The 14,493-nt window shown below is 38.0% G+C and overlaps 1 protein-coding gene across 1 annotated transcript in view; it reads right to left on the bottom strand.

The window, feature by feature from the left end:
- Nucleotides 1-3,175, bottom strand: part of NBEA (neurobeachin) — a 664,295-nt gene extending 661,120 nt beyond the window's left edge. Inside the window, exon 1 of the mRNA XM_040622005.1 lies at nucleotides 2,882-3,175. Within this exon, the coding sequence (XP_040477939.1) occupies nucleotides 2,882-3,175 (294 nt within the window). The remainder of the gene's footprint in view (nucleotides 1-2,881) is intronic.
- Between the last annotated feature and the right edge of the window lie 11,318 nt (nucleotides 3,176-14,493).

The following is a 14,493-nucleotide window of genomic DNA, read 5'->3' as shown; positions in this document are numbered from 1 at the left end:
CCTGAGTGATGGAAATAGCTCTACCTTGCCAAACAAAAGCAGGAAAATTACAGCCATGGCTGTGTTGAAGCCCTATATTTCACTGCATGCTTAAACTTTACTCAGCAAAACTTTTAATTCTTTGGGCAAAGCAAGAGAGAAATAGCACCCGAAAACCAAGTATTAGTATTCTCATATTATCTAGAGATACGGGTGTACAGGAAAAATAGACAAATATTTTGGCAAAGGTGACTAATTTAGACTGTTTAAGTAGAAACTGTTTTGAAGTTTCATTAGTTCCCCTCCTTTCTTTTTTGTCATAAATGGCACTGTGATAGAGATTTCACTATTTTTACCTACTTTTTTAATTTAATGTTTTAAATTAAGATTGAAAATTGAAAAAAGTCATTTTAGAGATAATATTAGAGGCTTCCAACTTCTAACTAGTCACTGAATTCCCTAAATGGATTTTACTGATTTACTTATTAAGTAAATAGAATTAAGTTTTGATAATTATTTTTAAATGCCTATGATTTCCGAATATTTCCAGAATCACCTTAAATTTTCACATGACATTTTCATCATGAATATATTAGAAAGATAAAGCCTTAAACCTACAGTTCAAGAAATACTACCCTTCAAGTGATCAATTTGTATTCCAAAATCAATATAATTAACAACTTAATAGTAAAGAGCTCCCTTTGTCATATATTCTTTTCCCCAAAGGTTTCCATTTAAAGACCTATTGCATCCTTTAAATACGTACAAAGAAATTTTAAACCTAACCTTTTTTATTCCAAAATCAATGCAGCTACAAGGTCTTATGTGGATTTGGGATATAACATTTCGGTATTACCTTATTTCTGATTACTCCAATTAAGCTTAACAGTAAAGTTAATCTCTAACATAATGTTTGCATACTGAGACTTCATGCCAGATTTTCACTGCACTGTAAAACAGTTAAATTTCTTTTCTATCTCAAGAGAAGTATTTCACTTCCTTTCTTAACCTACTGTATATCTATAGAACCCCATCTGTTAAGAACTGATCTGGCATACATCACTATTGCTGCAGAGTCCAAACTGGTTACACATTCAAATCAGTTTCCAGCTTGTGAGAGCTCTACTGCCTCTTATCATGTTCAAATGTATTAAGTAAGCACACAAATAGCTACTAAAATAACCTAATATCACATCATCTAAGGTAAAAATGGTACTGGTTAGGTGAAAACTGGAAAAAAAAAAACTTTCTATGTGCTCTTTCAAATTTACAGAAATACAGTACCTGCTAACATACTAACATATTTTGAGATTTCATCTTATTTTTTAAAAAGGCAAGTACTGACCTCCTATTTGCAGCTGGTTAAAATTAAAACTACCAAGAAACAGTATTTCTGTTATTGTTTTGAAAAGAATTTGGTTGTATGGAGGTGACATTCCCCTAAACTTACAATGACTTTTGTGGTGATTTATTTGAAGGGTAGACAGAGTAGAAAGAGGTGTATTCTATTTAAACAGTAATAATACAACAAAGCAAATACGTATCTCCTATCTTTGACTTGACGTACTAGCAAAAAAGGGGAAAAAAGGCAGCTTTAACTTTTCTGTGAATTTAAGAGGTTCATAAACCGTAGACATTAATCCATGTCTCGGGGCACCACTGCTGTAGCTGCAGCTTTCTCTCAGTTTTCCAGTAGATCAAATAAAAATAATTGCTTGGCTGAAAAATCAGACTACATGGGTGTTATAAAATCCCCTTGTAAGCATATTTTTATATTTCTGTGATTCGACACCAAATAGAACAGCCAACTGATCGCTCTTGATTTAAGCCTTGTCTTCCAAAACCCTACCTTAACAGTATGTCAAAGACTAGATATTGCAGAGGAAACTGTTTTAAAAGCTTTGCTGCAGCAAAAACTGCATTTGCAAAACATTAAAAATGAACTAAAAATGAACTCTTAATTATCCGCAATTTATGATTCTGCTCTCTTTATTTCTTCTCATTTCTTCCCGTGACATCTTGAACGCTTCTTAGCCTCTCTGTAGATAGCGCAAAACATTAAGTCATACACAGTTCTGCAGTAACTCTTTCTTATCATGAAAGAAACCAAAACCTATGGCTGCATTTAACACCTTTCCTTTGGTCTTTATCCATGCCACGCTCTCAGAAGGCAACCATAGAAACCAACCTGTATGATTTGGTGCCCTCACATTTTAACACCTTGTGTGCGCACACACACACACACAAAAGACTAAGAGGTCAGCATATTCAGGACAATATTACAAAGAAAGAAAGCTGCCTAAAAAGAGATGGGGCGGGGAGGGGGGGTGGGAGATACAGTCACAATACTCTCCATCATAGCCTCTGAATATATTTAAAGGCAGATGCAAAACTGCATCATTCTCCTCATTCGAAAACATCACACCCCAGCTGCTCAAGTTAGAGCTAATGCGCTTCTCACATTTCAGTAGCACGGGGGAATTTAGACTCCAGGGGCAAGGCTTTCATCCTCGGAGAGCGACACCACAGACAATTAAGAGTGCAGAAGAAAGAACCCCAGAGAAAAGGAGGCCTCCTCTCCCCCTAACTAAACTCTCAAGTCGACCCAAAACCTGAACCGCAAGGAATGATTTCTACTCATAGTCAGGAGAAGTGATAATAAGCGGTGTTAAGTTGGGCACTGCACTCAGGTGGCAGGAGAGGACCAGAGGAGAGCAGGGTGGTGGCGTGGCTACGGCTGCGCGCAGGCAGGTCACCCGCTGGGCAATACCCGCCCGACGATCGGTGCTCCCAGGGACGCGCAACGTGTGCGACCCTGGGGGTGGAGGTGTGTGGGAGCGAGAGGCTGGGGAGGGGGGTTGGGGGGCTGGGAGGCAGATGGAGAGCACGCCTTTTCCCTTACCAGGTTGAGCACCGTCTCCACGATGTCCCTGTTGCTGACCTCTCCGACCTGTATGAGTCCAATCAACACTGCGAATTTCATCCGGATGTTGCGGATCGGCACCGAAGGGTTAATCATCCCCGCGGGCAGCACCACCGAGCCGGAGCCGGACGCCCCCCTCAGCTCTCCCATCGCGCTTCCCCCGCTGCCGCCACCGCCGCTGCCCCCGCCGCCTCCGCCTCCGGCCCCGACGGCGATGAGCCCCACGGACTGAGGCTCGAGCCCCGGGCCCGGGCCCGGCTTCTCGCTCGCCATTTGCCCCCCTCCTGGGGAGAAGGGAAGAGCAGAGGCGCTGCCTCCGCCGGTACCGTTATACCTGCCTCGGCCCCCGCCCCCCGGCCGTCGCCTCGGAGCCCCAGCATCCACCAGCGCCGCGGCGCCGGGCCCGCTCCCGCCTGCGCGTCAGCCCGGCCCGCTCCGGCGCCCTCCCGGGCGGAGGCGGTGGGTTATTCCCAGGCTTATTCCCGGCGGTGGCTGCGCCGCTAACCGCTGCCCGGCGAGCGGCAGTGCCCGCCCAGCAGCTGTACCGCTGCCGCTGCCGCCGCCGCCGCTACCGCTGCCTCCTCTCTCTCCCCCTCCCAGTCCGTCCGGCCCGGCCCGCCCCCCGCGGAGATGCGGCCACCGCTCCGAAAAGCCCTGGGGGGCGAGCGGCTGGCCACGACGCTGGCCGGCGCTGAAGCTCAGGCTGTGGCCGCCGCTACTGACGCTGCTGCTGCCGCTGCTGCGGGCGCCACTGTTGTTGTGAAGCCCCGACGCCGCCGCTCACTCCGCCATGTTGCCGCCCCCTGCCTGCGGTAGCAGCCACTGCGCCTGCGCAGAGCCTCCGGGGGCGGAGCTCTCGTTGCACCCCCTCTTTTGCCCTGCCCTCCTTCTCTTTCCACCCACCCACCCCGACACCCCTCGTCCCTCCCCCAACTACCCTGAACGGATAGACAGGTGAGCAGGTGCATGGGGACCAATGCCAGACCCTGGGGCTAGCTGGTAGAGGCGGGGCGGGTAGTGGCTTCCTTGTACTTTTTCCCTTGAGGGTGGATTCTCCCTGTGGGGAAGGACACAGTGAGTGTGTGTCTTGTCTTCTCTGCCTCCTCCTCCTTCCTTCAATATCCTTTTGCTAAGAGGAGGTTCATCATCTTCGTCTTCATCATTGCATCCAGCAGCTGCCACTGCCAGTGCCACGTGCCTTGTAAGGTAGGGGAGTGGCAGACGACCTCTTTTCTGCCCCTCTTCGCCCTTCCTCGCAGTACTGCCCGCTTAGCCCCCCAACCCCCTTATTTCCCAAATAAAAAGTGACTGGCAAAGCAGAAACAAACGCACCAGGGGGAAAGATCTTGCATTGTCGGGGAAGGATACAGATGGAGTGTAATGGGTCTTTTTCTACAGCCATGAAAGAAGCTGACACCTGCACACACAGGCGCGACTTAAAATAGAACTTGTCAAACAGTGATCCGCTCTGGATGGAGCTCTGAACAACAAACAGCTCTTGAACTCACCTACCAGCCTAAGAAGGCTGCACTGAGTGACACTATAGGGTAGTTTGGTGGGAGCTACAAATGCCACATTTCAAAAATCCCTTGCGATCTTCAGGTACGATGCCAACTAATGATGCCTCCCTTTTCCTTAGTCATGTGCAGTTCAGGAGGTTTTTGAAATTATCTAAAAATATAGGTACTCCTCATGGCCAGCCTTAATGTGTGGAAAAAGTAGATTACTGTATCTGCATAAATATGAAACAAAAGCATTACTGCTTAAGAAAATTGAAATATATACAGTAATCTTGCTGCTAGCCTGAATTAAAACTAAACAGTCATGACTGCTGTTTTCTCCTTTGAAATGAAGGATGTAATTTTCTTTAATATTTCATGAAGTATGCCCTTTTCAATAAAGATATATTACAAGCCACCAGCAATATTCGGTATCTGGAGGTATATTCAAGTCATTCTAATTGTCATCTCAAATAAAGAGAGTCAATATACAAATCTATCATAACCCAATTTGTTATTACTCATATTTAACTGGACCAACTAGTCAAGTTAACTCTCAGGATATTGGAACATGGTAAAATTCTAAAGCACTATAGGTCATCTATAACAAAGCTCCCCCAGACCAGCACTCAGGGTTAGTTTTTAGTTGTTTTAAACTTGCACTGAATTGATTGAATTATGAGACAAAAAAAAAAAAAAACCTTTTGAAAGAAGTGGTAATTGGTATGTCCATTTATATTAAATAGCAATTGAATTATAAAATGCTAAAATGATTGAAACTGTATGAAAAACTTGCAAAACCGGGAACTTTTAATAGTGTGGCTTAGATAGGCTTTAATTTAAAAATCCTGTGACATATATAACTGCCTGTAGCATTTTATTTATAGGGTTACCTACTTTTGTGAGCACTATTTTCATTTGTAAATCTAAAATGATATGTCTTAAATATGTAAATCCAGACAGAAAGATCATCACACTAGCTTTTTTTCCCACCCTGCTGTGTATAAAAAAAATATGGCAGCAGGTTCTACCTCTTGCTATTTTTAGACTTCTTGCATGAGTGCTTTGAGAGACAGTGACAACCTGAACTTTCTATTTCCTTTCCAAATGAATAGCTTAACATCATTTTAATATTTTCACTTTAATTTTCTCCTTTTTCTTTCTTAAGCAGTATGTGTGTGCACTTTGGTTTTGTTTTTCTTACTCATTTCGCATTTGTTCATTTTCCTTTAGTGGAGATAGGGAGTGGGTAAAAAGGATATCACTTTTTCAAAGTAGGAAAACTCTAGTTCTGTTGCATACTTAATTCAATATCAGAAATATTTAAGAGAGCTTACCCATTAAAAAGTGCTTTCCAGTACACCGTCAGCTCCTTGAAGGCAGTATGATACTGTGGAAAGGGCACAGGCTTTGGAATCATTTTTACAACTTACTACCTGCACAGCCTACTCAATTTATTGAGCTAAGAATGAGACATATCTATCCCATAGGGAAGTGAGCATTCAATGAATTACTTGAACTCAGCAGCCAGCACGTAATAAATGTGTCCTTGTACCCTTAGTATACAGGCACAATATGTGTTGAATGACCAACAAACACATGTAAAACCAATTATAACCACATACAATTCTTTATAATTGCACAGTTATATGTTTTCAGTACTATCCCCAAAAGCATAAAGTTTAGAGAAGACAACAGGTTTGTTTCCTTTTAGCCTACACAGCCTATTTCCCTGTAAATGTACAAATAGCTTAGTGGTTGCGTTAACAATATTCTGAAATAAAAGTTACATTAAAATAGAAGCTACCTAAAATGTTCATTTTTTAAATCTCCAGATCAAAACCCTTGTATGTGGTGAATATTAATTTTGCATACATTTTTACCTGAATAGATGCATACCCCTATTTTCAAAGGACAGTTTTTCAAAGATAAGAAGCCCATGAATCTGAGTTTTAAGAAGCAATATTTTTTAATTTTAATTCCAGTACAGTTAACATACAGTGTTAGATTAGTTTCAGGTGTACGATATAGTGATTTGGTCTTGCAAATGACATATCAAGAAGCAATACCGCACAGTGGTTGAGAACACATGCTGCAGGTTTAGTAGAACCTGAGTTTGGATTCCAGGTCCTGAGCCACTTACCTCTGTAATCTTGGGTAAATGACTTCTCTTCAAAGCCATAGTTTATCCAACCCAAAGTAGAGATTCATAGGATTAAAGGATGAAAGGAACTAATACATTTAAGGTACTAATGTAGTAGCAAGGGTCAATAAATTATGTTTTTATTCATTGGCTTTGAAAAAAACACAATGTTGTAGTTATTTTTGTGCCTTCAGCCCCTAACATGGCTGGCTTGTAATTTACATTGAAGAAAGGTGTTAAAAAATGAATAAATGGAAAACAGCAATTCTCCAGGCTAAATATCCCCATTCCCTTGACCTGTAGCTAGAACAGGTTTCTAGCTATCCTCAAACTTTATCTGAAAAAGTGTTCAGGTAGGTAGGTTTGGACCAGTACAAAACAGAAGGTAACTCTTACCCAAACCTCAGTCTTTAGAAATATAACTCCTGTTAATGTAACGCCAAATCGATTCACTTTGGTTTGGCTCTACATTTTATAGCAATGTGACAGTAATGATTCATGTAATGCACCAATGATTCCTGTTTGGCATATAGTAGGTTCCCAAATAATTTCAGTTCCATTTTCCTCTCATGTTAACATTCTTATCAACTGAAACACCAAGGTTTTTGTTTCATTGTTATTGTTTTGTTTTGTTTGTAGACATGCTGCTACTAAGAAGCAACGCAAACCTCACATATAGACTTTGAGATATAAAGTGCAGAATTGTACATACATATTTAAATTAAATTAAATTTTTATCGTATTCAATTTTTCTATTTAATTTTCCATTTAAACTTAATTTGCTGGGAATTACTTAATCCCATTTTTATCATGCATAAAATTTGTCTGATTATTATATTGTCTGCAAACTTCAGCACAATCCTTCTGTATCTTTGTCCAAATATTGGATGGAACAGGATAAAAACAGCTCTATAGTCACTAGAAACATTCTGATTGAAATAGATTTATGTTTTTCAAACTATAGACCTCAACCCATTAGTGAGTCATGAAATAGATTTAGTAGGTTGCAACCAGCAGCTTAATGAAACAGAATGGAAAATATCAAAGTGCATCTATTATTTTAATTCTATACACATATATATACACATATATATGTACATGTGTGCTTACTAGGTAATCATTTAAAATGTATCTTTTACTGTAAGTCATAACCAAAAAGTTTGAAAATCACTTGTTTAAGTTGTTTATAAGCACCTGTTTGGTATAATCCTTCAACTATTAAATAGCTACCATCCTGTGCTAACAACTAGCTCATATTTCTCTAAGTTGTGCAGAAGAATATCGTAAGGGAACTTGACAACCGGCTAGCTGAAGTCTGGATTCACTATCTCTGTGTCTGGGCAAAATTAGAGTAAAAACTATAAAGAGATGTGAATTACTATCAATTTTTCCAATAACTACAACATAAACAAGAAAATGTGTTTAATGTGATGACGCGACTGCACCGCTTCCTTTTCTAATGAATGAAACATTCTGTAATCTCACCTGCAGGTAATATTAAGCTACCTGCTGTGGTTTTTCAAGAATTTATCTCCTCTTTCTCCCCTTTGGCACTTTAATCCTCCAGCACTTCTCCAAGACTTCCCGAAGACCACTGAGAATTGTTCAACGTGATCTAGTTTTCATATTCTTTCAGAATCCATGTATATAATTTGCTCTGCCTTGGGAACGTGAAGTCATCTAGACTAGCTAAGTGCTTTTTTACAGTTCCTTCACCAAATTTTAATTTCACTTTCCTCCAGCTACTTGGTTCTACCTTTTTGACCTGACTACTTTTTCTACTGAGCAGAAAACACAGACACAAAATAGATATTCAATATTTATTAATAAATTTGACCCAGATTTGGCGAAAATGTTGATGCTTACCAGCCAAAAAATATTCGAGAGCCTTCTGTGTAACAAGAAAGTAGACTAGTCGAATTATTTTTCATGTAATCAGCAAGTCAAAACATTAAAAGTATCAAATGAGTGGTACAAAAATAATAGGTATTCTTGAATTTCGAAGGAACTAGACATCATGCAAACACCATACTGCATACATATACCCTCAAGTATCCACATAAACGTACATACAAATGCACACACACATACGTGTTCACCATCAGATTAGTCAGACCTCTGCCCCTTCTTCCTCCGCGATATGCCCAGCATGTGTCTTGTTCTTTTCATCCTCAATGAGAGTCTGCTCATTCCTACCTGCTCTCCTTGTCTCCACACTCAGTCTATCAGTCCATCCTGTACAAGGTATTTTCCTAAAGCTCCACTTTGGTGGACGGAGTGGTTTGGTCAGAAATTTTAATTCATTAATCACAACAACTTCTACGTACATACATGTCATCTGTTCAAAAAATCACCCGTAATTCTCTTTACCTAATAAATGAAGCCCAGAGTCCTTAACTTACTTAATACCAAAGGCCTTCCATACTTAAGCTTACTTTCTAGTTTACCTCATTCTGTTCTGGACAGGAACCCTACAACAATAGCTCTCAACATTTTTAAGTATGTACAACCCTTTTTATCATGAAAAAAAAAATTGTAGACTCCTGGAGAGATTTATTATTTTAATATCCATTGAGAAAAATATGGTATTAAAAAGCTATTTTCAATTCAGAAATGCTATTTAAATAATTTTCATTTTTTTAAAATCATAATTATATACATTTGAATGTGAACACACACACACACACACACACACACACACACACACTGTGTTGTGGGTTGAATTGTGTTCCCCCCTAAAAAATATGTTCAAGTCCTGCACTGGATACCTGAGAATGTGACCTTGTTTGGAAGTAAGGCCTTTGTAGATCCTAGATGAGGTTTTGTAGATGAGGTTGTACTGGAATTAGGTAGGCCCTTAATCAAATATGACTGGTATTCTTATAAAAAAAGGGAAAGGGATACTCAGCCTAACAGGCACACAGAAGAGTGATGATGTGAAGACAGATACAGGAAAGAAGGCCATGTAAAGACAGAGGCAGAGATTGAAGTTACACTGCTCTGAGCCTAGGAAATCTGAGGACTGCTGGCAACCCCCAGAAGCTAGGAAGAGACAAGGAAGGACTTTTTTTTTTAATTGAAGTATACTTGACATACTATGTTATATCTGTTTCAGGTGTACAACATAGCGATTTGACAATTTTATACATTACTCTGCTACCGTAATAAGTGTAGTCACCATCTGTCACTATATAACATTGTTTCAATATTATTGACTACATTCCCTATGCTGTACTTTTCATCTCCATGGCTTATTTACTTTATAACTGGAAGTTGGAACCTCTTAATTCCCTTCACCTATTTCACCCATTCCCCCATCTACCTCCCCTCTGGCAACCACAAGTTTATTCTCTGTATTTAAGTCTGTTGGTTTTGTTTGTTCCTTTGTTTTGTTTTTTAGATTCCACATATAAGTAAAATCAAATGATATTTGTCTTTCTCTGATATGGAAAACAGTATGGAAATTCCTCAAAAAATTAAAAATAGAAATACCATATGATCTAGTAATTCTACTACCGGATATTTACCCAAAGAAAACAAAACACTAATTCAAAAAGATAAATGCACCCCTACGTTTATTGCAGAATTATTTACAAAGTCAAGATATGGAAGCAATCCAAACATCTATCAATAGATGAATGGATAAAGAAAGTGTGATATCTATCATCTATCTATCGATCTATCTAATGGAATATTACTCAGCCATAAAAAAGAATGAAATCTTGCCATTTGTGACAACATGGATGGACCTAAAGGGTATTATGCTAAGTGAAATAAGTCAGACAGAGAAAGGAAATATTCCTTTCTACAGCCTTCAGAAAAAGCATGGCCATGTTGATACCTTGATTTTGAACTTCTAGATTCCAGAATTGTGAGAGAATAAATTTCTGCCATTTTAAGCCACCTAGTCTATGGCATGTTGTTACAGCAGCCCTATAAAACTAATATACATACACGCAACATTAATGTGGTTGTTTTTTGTCCATAAACAATACCTGATGTATATAAATATTCATGGATCACTTTTAGTAACTCTGAGGTCCCCAGGTTGGGAAACAATGCTTTAGCCAAACTGAATCACTCTGTTCCCAATTAATATATTGCACTTTCCTATTTTGGTGCCTTACTCATGTTCTTCCATCTATAGCCCTGTCCTCCCCTACCCTCCTATTGAAATTTCTTCCAGCTTAAATGCCACCTTCATGAATACATTCAAAATATCACCTAGGTGAAAGTGATCTGAAATTGGTACCCATTTCTAGCATTTAAAAAAATAGATTCTGGCTTTTTTGTTGTTGTTTTCAAGTACCATAGGTTGATAAATTTTCACTTAAATAAATTAATAGTTTCTGTCTTCTCTGTCTCATTTTCCAAAGATAAGAAATTGGGGTGCCTGGGTGGCTCAGCTGTTAAGCGTCTGCCTTTGGATCAGGTCATGATCCCAGGGTCCTGGGATCAAGCCCTGCATCGGGCTCCCTGCTTGGCGGGAAGCTGCTTCTCCCTCTCCCACTCCCCTTGCTTGTGTTCCCTCTCTCGCTGTCTCTCTCTGTCAAATAAATAAATAAAATCTTATAAAAAAATAAAAGATAAGAAATTCACATGAATATATATAGCCACCTATACTCCCTTCACTGAAAAAAAATTTTAAAAGAATACATGTAATTATTTTCATACTAATAAACACTGAAAGTGCGTTAAAGATGGAGTTTATGGTTGATTGTTGTCAACCATTATAGCTGTCATAGACTGTTCATCTCCTATCTGCCATGTGCTGTTACAAGTATTATTTCTATTTCTTACTACAGTCCTGCAAGTAAGATCTTATCGTTCCCATTTTTCAAATGAGGAAACTGATATGAAGAGAGAGTGTCAATTGTGCAAGGTCATACTTTAAGTGACAAAACTGGGATTTGATCTCCCCCCCCCCCCCCGGGTATAGCTGGCCAAGGCCTCAGGTGTATTCACTATCCCACATGGCTTATGTTGGGACCTGGACTGAGGCCATTAGTTCCTTTCTACCAAATTTACCAGATGAAAGGTAATGAGATTGGGGAAGTTTATTTTAAAAGAACAAAGTCATCACATTTTTGCATGTTTTGATGAAAGCTACCCACCAAGAGATGATCTCTAGAGTCAGTCCGGTTTTGTATCTCTATGTCTATGAAGGTTAGAAAAACTCCATTTGCCTTTCTGTTTCCTGAGAATCACTTTAATTCTAGACAAAAATTACTTAGGGTAAATAAATTGTTTTTAATTATATTCATTAAGATTAACCTAAACTTAATTTCATAGTCCCATTAATATATCACTCCTTATTATGCTTTTCTGGCAAAGGATTTGTTATGTGTCTCACTATTAATCTCCTAGTCACTATTGAAAGTATTATCGTATGTCTGTATAATTATAACAAAAAGCATATACTCGGGTAGAAGCAGGAAAAGAATGTTATGAGAAAATGTCCAAGAGTCCTTTGGAATAGATATCTCATTAATAGAATCTCTTCAAAGTAAGAGATTTTTAGCAAACTTTAGCTCAACCAGGAGATGGTATATAGAATCAATTTCAGCCCAGTACTAGTGCATGAAATCTTGGATTATAGCCTTTCTGTATTGGTGCCAGCAACTATGGATTAACAAGTGAAACAGCTACCTCATTGATCAATTAGCAGGTAGTACATTGAGACAATCTGAGATTTATGCTTTGATTTCCCCGGACTATAGTTTATCTCTTCTCACTTCTTCCTGAGAGTTTCATCTTATAGAATTTGAGATATACATTGTATCTAAGCTGTTAGTTGTTGTTAGTCTAAAAACAATTCTTAAATTGCATAATCATAAGGTTAAAGGATATTTTAAATGATCCAGAAGCTTAATCACGTTCAGCACTTGAATATTTGTTAAATGTGCACGAATATGTATATTAAATTATTTCTGTTTGGCTATTCTATGCTTGTGAGAAGTAGAAGGAATGTCATACGTTGGCCACAGCTTTACCTCTAGTGTCTTTGTTTATATTAAAACAGACTCAGCCTGATTTATTTTGCAGTAGCAAGAAGATATAACAGCAGGTTTCAGGGCTAGTCACATTCAGCAAGCACATTAAGGTCAGGGCTACATGATTTGCCCTCAGAATTTATATCGTCGTGTTTTCTTTCGTAAGCACAACAGAAAGCTCACATGGTTACCTTGTAAAATACAGCATTTCTCCCAAATATTGTTTATTGTTTCACCATTCCCACCCTAATCCCAAATAATCCTTTTCAGTATGGGATAGTGACTAAAGGAATGATTTTGAAATCAGATAAATTGGGTTCAAATCTAGGCAAATTGCCTTTGAACCTATTTCTGCGCCTGTAAAATCAGTTGTGTATGTATTGCCTGGAAGATTTAAAGAGATGAAATGCACAAAGCATTTAAAGCAATGTCTATAATAAGTACTCAACAGATGATAGAAGTTGTGCTTCTCTATTAACACAAAAAGACAGAATTTTGTGAGTTTTCAGATTATATAATTAAGTACATTAATATCCAGTTGTATCTCTTTAGTCATTGACCTGACTTCCCTTTCTTCAAGGAGCAACATTATCTTCTTTAGTTTTTTTAAAAAATAACTATGTATATACATACACACATACACAAGAAGATATGTATAATATATATATACTATATTTGTTTACTTTATAAGGCTCTGAAGAATTTTGTGTCTCAAACTTGAGTCTTTTATCTCTGCTAAGAACATAAAGCCGAATTACCTATATATTTTTTTCTTTGTTTTTCACTAGTTATAACAAGAGGAGACATATTACAAAATAGGAATTTTTCTCTGAGATCTTATAAAAGTAAAAAAGCCAGAAGAATAAGCAAATAATATTAACAAAATAATCGTTTATAATTTACTAACCCACAGAAGTAAACAGTTGACCAAAATGCACCTAAGGTTTTAAACTAGACTTTTGTTCTGTTGTTTCAATATCTGACTTTCTCTACCTTTCATTTTCATTGAACTTTTGTGTTATTGATTTTTTTGTAAATAAAGTTTAGTACTTTAAGTTCCTTCCAAGACAAAGATTCTTCCTTACTTTTATTTTTTAAAGGGACAGTGGGACTTCATAGGGTTAATTTTTCCAAATTATTTCTCAGGTGTGTGTGTTTAATTTTAACATTGGCAGGAACTCACAACACTACTGGCATCATTCATATGCCATAAACTTCCTAGCTATTGCTAAGGTTATCTATATAGCTTCCAGGTATTAAAATGTGAATTGACAATGGATATTTCTATAACTCTACTTTCTTTTCCTATCTATTAGTTCTTTGGAATTGTCCTAACTCAGAATATTTATAAAACTCAAAAATGTCTTTTATTGTCTCAATACCTCTACTAATGCCTAAACTGAAAATGTGTTATATTGAATCAATGTAAAACATATATTAGCTTTTCACAAGTAAACAATACTGTTAATTATTTTGAAAGCTTACTAGAGAGACATTGTTTCAGTACCATGGAATTGTAAAATGTAATCTATTTGACGTTTAAATAAGGGAAATGCCAAAGGAAATATAATCACCTATAAAACAGAACAGAGTAAGAACAGAGATGTAGTGGAAGTTAGAACACTGCAACTATAAACGTAAATAGTAGAATATAATTGAAACATCAATCCTTTTGAGCTTTTGGCCATCTACTACTCTCGATAGCATTAACAGAAAATGTAATTTCATATAGACTAATAATTGAATAAGAACTTAATTCTCCAATATTATTACATAAACAAGTAGCAACTCTGTAATTTCATTACAAATTCAAAAAGCATACTAAAAAAAGTCTCAAATAATGAAACCATCGCAGGACAACTTCAAGGAGACATTATATATTTCTGGCATATCGTATTTCTCATTAAATAGATGAAAGGCACTGTATATTTAAAAGATTGTATATCTATTAAATAA

The sequence above is a fragment of the Ursus maritimus genome, unplaced genomic scaffold (assembly GCF_017311325.1).
Source record: "Ursus maritimus isolate PB19 unplaced genomic scaffold, ASM1731132v1 scaffold_10, whole genome shotgun sequence".
In the NCBI taxonomy this organism is placed as follows: Eukaryota; Metazoa; Chordata; class Mammalia; order Carnivora; family Ursidae; genus Ursus; species Ursus maritimus.
This window is presented reverse-complemented; position numbering and strand designations above follow the sequence as displayed.